Source organism: Neltuma alba, unplaced genomic scaffold (assembly GCF_004799145.2).
Source record: "Neltuma alba isolate B1F8T4 unplaced genomic scaffold, ASM479914v2 tig00013499_pilon, whole genome shotgun sequence".
NCBI lineage: Eukaryota > Viridiplantae > Streptophyta > Magnoliopsida > Fabales > Fabaceae > Neltuma > Neltuma alba.
The window spans coordinates 180,861-190,435 of NW_021637725.1; the positions used below are offsets into that span (position 1 = coordinate 180,861).

The following is a 9,575-nucleotide window of genomic DNA, read 5'->3' on the forward strand; positions in this document are numbered from 1 at the left end:
TCAAACCAAGGTTGTATTTACAAAGAAAAGAAATTATGGTCTAACTCGTAAGCTATTCTTGCTAGCAGCATGGGGAATGATTATATGCTTCTGGAATGCCATGGGCGGGCAACAAGCAAGAGAAAGGCTTCTTTGTCTGTAAATTATTAGTTGTGATTCAGAGAACGAAGTAATACGAGCTGAACACGAAGAAGTGGGTATTAGAAGGAGTTTCTCCCCCCTGACGAGTGGCTCACAGAGAAGCCTCTCTTTGTTTGGAACAAATGCGATAGACGAAAAGGAGAAGGAAGAAGTATCATGTCGTATTCGGGATTTGGGAAGGAATCAGGGCCCTCTGTGCCACCCAAATCACAACCAGCCTTTGGTCATACTAACACTTTCCTCCGTCCGCCGTCTTCTTCTCTCGCAACTCCAGCTTCTCCATATGCCACTTCGCCGTCACCTCCTAGACACAGGTATTTCGTTAATTCCATTACTTTTTCCTTGTCTTCCTGAAATATTCAAGACCGTTTCATCTTGGGATTCGACTAATTCTCCGTCAGTTTGTGGGAAAACCCAGTTGAAATCGAGAATCTTTTTTTTCTTCTTCCCGAATTATTGAAAAACATTAGGCGGTGAAATAGAGTTTGCACGTTGAATAGGGACACAGTAGGAAATTTGAGGATTTTGTTTCGTGACTTCTCGTTTTAGTACTGACATGATGTCGATTCTGAGAAGCTCCCTAATTTCATTTTACTTCAAGAGATTGTGATTCCGGCAACGGGTTTATGTAGGGATCACTCTTTGTTGTATGTTGCAAGCATTGTCGTGAAAGCTCAAGTTGAAGTCCATATATTAACAAGTATTATAGTATATGATCAGGTCTTTTTCCTTAGCAGTTGCTTTATTTTCCGAAAGAACGATTCTTTGTTCCTTCTTTGACCAAATCCTCTTAGAGTGGATATAATTTGTTACTAAATGTTGCGTTGCTGATAGTACTTATTGTCTTTAATATCCACTGAGTCTTCTGGTTTCAGTGCTGGGAAGAAACTATTTTATAGAGATTTGGATGCCCCTGCTCCTGAAAATCTGGCAGCAATTACAACACTTGCTGCCTCGCGGGATTCCACCACTGGCATTACAGCCAGAGTTTCTAGATCTCAAAACCCAGAAAAAACCAGATCTCCTCCCTTACCATATGCAGGCAATGATGCATCCAAGTACCCCGGTCAAGCTGTTCTGAGAAAGTGAGATCATTTTATCTTCATTATTTTTCTCTATATTATGTATCTGGGGTTTTTTCCTTCAATTTTTTGCTTAATTTAAATCTGAACTCAGTTGTCGATTGTGTAGACTGATAGGCTGTTCCTTAAGTATGAAAAGGGAAAGGAAATGAGGATGTGATTGGAAAATGATCCCTGCGCCTAATTACAATGATAAACAATGTCAAAAATGATAGGTGCTCTGTGTGTGCCCGCGCGCATCACATATCTTGTTTTATATGCAATAGAAAGGGTTTCCATTCCCCTCTGTGTGCTAAACTGGCCTTGAAAATATACCAATCCAGGTTTTGAAATGCCAACGCTAATGCACTATTGCCTGTATTTTCAATAAACATATTAATAACCATGCTAATCACTTCACAATTTCTTGAATTCAAGTTTATATTATATTGATTTGACTGACGTAAGTGGTTCAAGGTAAGCAGGCTTGATTGCCTATTCCCTTTTGGTAATCCTGACATCTGGAGAATCTTGTAGTAAGTAATTTTTACATATGTAATGTGCTATTAGTATGTGTATAAATCTGTCATACATGCGAAAAGAAAAAAGATGAAGAGGTATTGTCACTAATGTTTATTATCTGTTGAGGTCTGTTCTCTGTATGCCTACTTTCTGTACAATTTGGCATGTGGGGTATTATTGGGATGGGAGATAGTTTGTCGTATTGTCTTCAAGCCATTTTGTACTTACAGTCTGCTGCTCATATACTTTAAGCTCTTGGCTCTTGTGTTCCCCAAAAATGACTTTGGTTGATGACTTTATCTCATTTGCCTTTCTAATTTATTTGAGGCTTTAACTTCTGCTTTACTTGCTGATTGCAGCAGCACCTCAAATTTGCTTACTGATGGCCATAGTCAGTCACTGCATCTGAAATCACAATCAACTCCTTTGGTACCTGTAGGCTATCAACCTGTTCGGAGTTTTCGGCCTTCTGTTGCTCTTCAACAGTAAGTTTTAGGTTTTTCTATTTCATCTCCTTGCATTCACTGTATTTTTGTCATTTATGTGTGTACACTTGTATATGATTTACAAAGTTAATATTGAAATCTTGTATTGTTGAAATTGAAGTCTTGTCTTGTATTTAGGCACTATCGTTGTGCAGTAAATTGTCAAAAGATGCTTCTGTAATATTTTGCTTGTGCTTCATGAGCACTTATTCTGTATGCTGAAATGCTCTCGCTTTCCATAGCTTGTTAAACCCTTGTTTTGCCATTATTACTCCTGTTGAAATATGGCAATTCTCAATGCCCTGGTCAATATTGTATTTGCATGATCTAGGAAAAACATTGAGTTCAGTTGATGATTGTTGAAATCTTCCTTTGAGTGAAAGAAAGGGAGATAAGACAGGGATGAATGGGATTAATTATCAACTTTGGTGAGTTCCCTGTGCGTCTATTCATTTTAATAAATCTAAGTTACTATGGGGACTAGATGGTATGAGATGCCACCATATGGGGTTGACTGGTGTGGTATGTAAGGATAATCTTTCTTTTAAGGGTGGGTTCTCCACGGACAGTGGGGTCCCTATAATAAATGAAGAATAATACAATACAATAAACACAAGGCCAGTTCACTAATGTGTCAGCCAATATCTATCCCACCCATCACACTATTATAACACTGCCCCTCAAGTTGAAGATTATAGAAGCTTCAGTTTGTTGCGAATAAAAAAAGTAGACACTAAAGAAAACCCACAATTAGGCACCTAGACACTTGCATCATGATTCAAGAACTTCAGCAGTTACCAATTCCTCTAACATTGTTCGCCTCTCTGAAACAACTTTGAAAATTCGTGAACATGCTTACTGTAGGTGGCTCTGACATGCTTCTATCTGTTCTACTTGGCCATGTTGTCCAACTCACTTGCAGATCTGTTATAAGCTTTCAATTTACTTCCCTTGGGTAGTCCCCCCAGCCTATGATACTGGGTTACAGAGTGAGACAAAATGTTGAAGAATTATGTGTTTATTTTTGTTCAAGGATATTGTAGTTTATTACTGTCTAGGAGTTGTTTGATTATCTCTTAAGATTATTAGATAAGCCAGAGGGAAACAGGAATTTTGCATTATTGCCTCATATGGAGGATGTAAGGATAGACTCTAAATAGCTGGATTTTTTTTAGAAGGCAAGTGAAAGATTAGAATCAGTTTCTTTGGCTACCTATATTGCCTACTAGTCTCAGATCATTTATCAATGACTCCTTTTCATGGTTCAAGCTGATGTCAGGGTTTTATGTTCTTTGTGAATCATCTTACTGAACTATTAAGAAAAGTGGGGAAACCCTTGTTTCAGGCTCCTTTCATTTTACAAGACTAAATTATGCAAGCGCTGAGGAGGAATGTTGTACTAAATTGGTCTAAAGATAGTCCTATTTATTGTTGACTTAAATATTGTCCCAAGCTGTTTATAAACTTATATAGGCTGCCTGCCATTTGCTGGCTTTCTTGCATGGACAATGCTTTCTTACTACCTCGGATGTCTTAAATGCCTTCCATGTTCTTTTCCTGAAGTTATTCTTGTTATGTATGTAGGCCAGCTGTAGCTTCCAGTACATTGGGTAACCTGGCCAGTCTATCAGGCAGTTATACCAGCTCACCGGAACATCAGGTCCAATCCTTGGTCTCAACCCAGGTTGTTTCTCATAATCCTCGGGGTTTTGTGAGTGAAGTTAATGGCTATCAAGTCAGAACTAGGTCCCCTCCTTTGCCATTAGTCAAATCTAATGAAGTTTTGCAGCATAATTATACTGTTGCTCAGAAAGATTTGATGAGGTAAATCACATTATTTTTTGTGATCCTACATGGTTCTTATTTATAACTTGCATAAGTTGTCAGAGTTCTAAATGTATCTGAGTTATGTAGAGTTATGACCCCAGTGCATTTGATCTTTAATCTAGATTCCCTATAGCAGTATGAAATCCTAAAGAATATTCACATGCTTGTAAATTCCTAGGAAGCATTTAATTATATGCGGATCCGAAGGTGTGAATAATAAATTTCAATTTATTTAAGGCGCTTTCATAAGCGTTTGGTTACATGTTGGAGTGCTATCAGTATCTATAGGTTGGATTGAAATGGACTTGTTGTCTGACAAGGTCATTTGTGCTGAAAGAGGAGGTATAAAGAATTTTTTGAGTTAAAACCTCCTTACCAGATGTGTTTTTTAGATGTGACCAATGTACATCAATGAAGACTCTATTGGCTTCATTAAAAGTCACAGATGCTATTATTAAAAAAATTGTTGCAGATATATCGTAAAGGCCCTGAACTATCAAGATAGTTTGTGAGAGAGAATTTATACACAGGAACATTGTGGCTACCTTATGAGAACTATCAAGCTCATGAGAGTTGGTGTTTAAAGGAAAATGATAAGATTGACTTTCTTGAGTTGCAATGCTTTTTAGCATACATTATTATTTATATCTCACTTGAAAAGAATAAAACAGCATGTACATATAGATAACCTGTTCTCTGGTTTCCATTTCAGGCCTTCATCTCCTCCTAATTTGGGAAATACGTCTAGCATTATAAGGAGTGGCCCTCACGCACAAGTCTATAAAAATCTTCACCACCTGCTACAGTTTCCGAAGCTGCATTAAACAGCTCCATCAGTTCCTCTACTCCTAAAAGAACAAGATCACCTCCTCGAATATCTTCAAGTGATAAAACTCTTGAAGGAAAAATCAACTCCTCAAATGACAATTCTGAACGGTAAGTTATTAGGTACATTGGTGCCATCGTTTTTCACTATGGAGGTTCTTTGTCATCACATTATGTCTTTGATGGTCTTCATTCTTATTGTTTCTTTTAGCGAAATGTTAGCCAAGGCAAAGCGTTTAGCTCGGTTCAAGGTGGATCTAGGCAAATCTGAGCAGAGTGATTCTGATACTGCAGACAGGAAGGCTTCTGCAAGTAGAAATGAACAATCTCTGTCAGAGGAAAAATATGATGGTGGCCATTCTATACAACCAACTGTCAATGTTGCTAATGGCCATGCTTTGTCTGATTCTGAAGGCCTCAAGACGTCCAACATAATTATTGGCTTATGTCCAGATATGTGTCCTGGTATATTTCTCAGGTTTTAAATCTAAAAGAAAATTTGTTAGAACTTCTATATTTTGGTTCTATCTGATATTCTTTTTTTTTTTTTTAATAGAAACTGTATATCCATTAATCACAAAAGTTTCTATCTCATATACCCAGTCTGCAAATGAAACAAATTTCATGCTGTTAAAGTCTTTTTCTAATTTGTTGTTAGAAAGATCATATTGGAGAGAGTAGTTCATTTTGTCGAAAGCCAACAAGTGTACTATTTTCTGGGGAAAAGAAGGGAATGTTTTTTTTTTTTATTTGTTCATTTTTCAGAGTCAGAGAGGGCAGAGCGTGAAAGGAAAGGGGATCTTGATCAGTATGAACGAGTGGATGGGGATAGAAATGTAACCAGCAGAGTTCTTGCAGTTAAGAAGGTAATTATCATGTAACTGTCATTTTCTATGAAGCACTCATTGCTCTTTTTGGGAGGTTATTATAAAATATTCTTTAATAATATTCATTAATGGGGTGAAACATGGCAGTATAATAGGACAGCAGAGAGGGAAGCAAGCTTGATTCGGCCTATGCCTGTTCTTCAGAAAACAATTGATTACCTGCTTGATTTGCTAGATCAGCCGTATGATGAAAGGTTTCTTGGCATGTATAACTTCTTGTGGGACCGGATGAGGGCAATTAGGATGGACCTGAGGATGCAGCACATTTTCAACCAAGGGGCTATAGCTATGTTGGAACAAATGGTGCTTTCTTCTTTGAATAATGTTAATGCCTTTTTGTTGCATACATGTCCATTAGTCTTTGGTTCTAGTGGCAATTAATATGTTAGACTGCAGTTTAAAGATCATGGGTTCAATATCCATTAGGTGTACTGCGTAGTAACAGAATAAGTCATTCACATCTTGTAAAATGACCAATCAAATTATAGCAGCACATAATGCTCATGGATTTTGTGGGAGAGGCTAGTTGTGGACTATGAAATTACTCTTCTATTATCAGTCTAAGCTACTTATTCTAAATCATGCTTATATTTGTTTGATTTGGCTTCAAAATTGATTCCTCATCCTGGGTGAGGTTTATTTTCCTCTTGGTTCTATACAGCTTTTGTGTTTCTGGGGTCTCAGAGATTGTTCCTGAGTCTCTGTTTGTTGCACCAATTCTGGACCTTGTATTATTTTCTTCTAACGTGCAAATATTGTGTTGGCCAAAAAATCTTGTGCAAATCCTGGTCTTTTTTCTGAATTGTGATGAAGTTTCTTCTTTTGACGTAGTTCTGCTTGGGGCGCTTATGGGTTTTTATAATTTAAGATAACGTCTGCTGCAAAAAGCATTCATTTATTGGAAATTCTGCTAGCTTAGTCAAGAAATGCATCTGTTAGGTGGTATATAAATGAAGCATATTTGATTTTAAATATTAATGAAGCTGCTGGTTGCTCTGATTTCAGATAAGATTACACATAGTTGCAATGCATGAATTATGTGAATACACAAAAGGGGAGGGCTTTTCAGAAGGATTTGATGCTCACCTGAACATTGAACAGATGAACAAAACTTCAGTAGACTTGTTTCAGATGTATGATGATCACAGAAAGAAGGGAATAAATGTGCCAACAGAGAAGGAGTTTCGAGGCTACTATGCTCTCCTTAAATTGGACAAGCATCCTGGTTATAAAGTAAGTGATCTGTATAGTAAATCATCTTTAAGGTTTCTATATGATAATAGATAGATTGGTGAAAACTAGTTCTGCTAGGTTGAACCGGCAGAGCTCTCTCTTGATCTTGCTAAGATGACTCCTGAGACCAGGCAGACTCCAGAAGTTCTGTTTGCCCGCAAAGTAGCAAGGTTGTAATTTCCACCGAAGTTAATTTACTTTGGCTATTATGTTTCCAGTCTGATCATTATTTTTCCTTTGCCTGTGCAGGGCTTGCCGAACTGGTAATTTTATTGCCTTCTTTCGGCTTGCTAGAAAGGCAAGTTATCTTCAAGCGTGTCTAATGCATGCTCACTTTGCAAAGGTATGTATCATTGTTACTTTTTGTGTTTAGTGAATTGCATAATGTGTTATGGGGCTCAAAACAAACCATGAACCTAGGGTAATATTTGTAGACTCTGCATGCACTTCCCTAACTTAAGTGGATGAATACATACAGGTGCTCTTGGAAAGTGCTACTTAATTGAAGGCAAGCTAGTGCATTTTCTTTTTCTAGGATGAGACGTATATGGTTTATTTGCTCTATGAAATTAATCATTTGATGCATGAAAAACAAACTATACTTAATTACCAAAAGAAATACTAAGCATGAACCCCCCCCCAACAAAAAAAGCAACAAAAAAACCCAGTTAAGTTCATTGATTTCACTTTTTGCATTGTCTAAATAACTGTTATTTAATTTTCTCTTATGGTGAATCAAACTCATTTTTTTTATATGCTTTGTCATCTTCACCAGTTGCGTACCCAGGCACTTGGTTCTTTACATGCTGGTTTGCAAAATAACCAAGGTCTCCCTGTTTCGCATGTTGCTAACTGGCTTGCTATGGAGGTAATTTTCTTGCTTTGACTTGGAGAAATGCTTTTTCTCTTCATTCTTTCCTTTTTTGTCTTGAGGAGGGCATTGGGTGGAAGGATTTCCCGACGTCGTCTTACATGTGGATTTGTCACCAAACATAGGATGAGGACATAGACGGCCTGCTAGAGTATCATGGGTTCTTGGTGAAAACATTTGAAGAACCATATATGGTGAGGGAAGGGCCATTTCTCAATATTGATAATGATTATCCCACCAAGTGTTCCAAACTAGTTCACAAGAAAAGGTCAGAAACGATAATAGAAGATGTTTCACCCTCAGATCAAGTTGTATTGCCACCTGTTGAGACAACAAACAAGATCCAGATACAGAAGAAGTATGAGAATGAGCAACAATCTGTCAAAGAAGTTAGTTCAATTGAGAAGGTTGATGAAGAAATGGCCGACTCTGAAGCTATTTTGTCCCCAAAGGATGGTAGATCTGGAAGGAAATTTCAGGAAATGCCGATTGCAGTTGAACATAGTGAAACTGATCATAGTTTTACTATGCCTTTTTCGTCACCAATTGGCTTCTTTAATCGTGGTATACCTGAACCACAGCCAACCAGATCTGTACTTACTAAGCGTACTAACTCTGATGCTATATTCACAAGCTCTCCTAAGAGAATCTTTCATTCAGAGCTGGATGGAAGGCTCCTTGAGAGTGTGACAAAACTGTCTCCATCAGAAAGCTCAAGAGGATATGGCTTTCATTTTTCTGTGGCTGATACTGTGCCCCAAGGTGCATCTCAAGATGAACCTCTACTCGTTAACCAAGTAAACGAAGATGAAATTGACGAAGCTGAAGAAAATGATCTAGATGAAGAAATTTCTGCAGCTAAGCTCAAGCTATTCTTAAGGTTTTCTAGCCTTGTTTTGTTGCCTATTTTTTTGTTACCTAACTTGCATTTGTTATGTTTGTTACTTGTTTGAAGTCAATCTATTTTATATGTCTACCCTGTCAGGTTATGGAAGAGACGGACGTCAAAGTTGAGGATGCTACGTGAACAAAGGGAATTTGCAGCAAATGCTGCATTGGAGTCGTTGTCACTGGGACCACCTATACGACATTACATTGGTGTAAGATTGCTAAGCGTGAATTTAAACCAATTCTGCTGTGCATTTTCTTTTTACATTAGCTGCAGGGTTAGTGAGAGTTTTCTTGTAGGGCTGATTATGATTTAGTGACCCCTTTATTGGCACTTTTCCCCTCTTTATTTTTGCTCCAATTTATGTTTGTGTATATATATAACTTTTACATAACTATCAAGACCTTTACCGATCCTTAACTTAGTATAATGTACTGACTTCCTTATCTTTTTACTCTCTATGTAGCAACCAAGCAACTTTGACAAGTTTGACGTTGATGAAGCCGTGAGAGAGAGATACGAAAAGCAGGAAAAGTCCTGGGCAAGACTTAATATTTCAGAAATGGCCGGTGACATACTACGAAGAAGAAACTCAGGTGTCAAATGTTTGTGCTGGAAAATTATCCTCTGTTCTCAGGCGGACAAAGGACTTAAAATGGGTGCAGCAGGCTCGTGGTTGATCTCAAAGCTCATGCCTTCCTGTGACGAGGATGTGGTTATTTCTTCGCCTGGCCTGACAATATGGAAGAAATGGGTTCCTGGGCAATGTGGTGCTGATCCTATTTGCTGCTTCTCTGTAATTAGGGACACATCTTTCTGTGTGGAGATGAAACA

The 9,575-nt window shown here is 37.9% G+C and overlaps 2 protein-coding genes across 2 annotated transcripts; both read left to right on the plus strand.

The window, feature by feature from the left end:
• Positions 1-56: 56 nt before the first annotated feature.
• On the plus strand, positions 57-4,822 carry LOC114737846 (signaling mucin HKR1-like). Its single transcript, XM_028925831.1, has 5 exons — positions 57-455; positions 1,017-1,226; positions 2,084-2,209; positions 3,794-3,869; positions 4,749-4,822. The coding sequence occupies exons 1-5, from the start codon at positions 298-300 to the stop codon at positions 4,764-4,766; spliced, it is 588 nt and encodes a 195-aa protein (XP_028781664.1). The 5' UTR covers positions 57-297; the 3' UTR covers positions 4,767-4,822.
• LOC114737830 (SAC3 family protein B) lies at positions 4,821-9,559 on the plus strand (the record flags this gene model as incomplete). The annotated part of the gene is made up of 11 exons (XM_028925815.1): positions 4,821-4,972; positions 5,073-5,326; positions 5,627-5,727; positions 5,836-6,051; positions 6,754-6,981; positions 7,060-7,151; positions 7,231-7,324; positions 7,757-7,849; positions 7,978-8,732; positions 8,838-8,952; positions 9,208-9,559. Coding segments are annotated over 11 exons (2,452 nt in total), but the record flags the coding sequence as incomplete, so codon positions are not given.
• Between the last annotated feature and the right edge of the window lie 16 nt (positions 9,560-9,575).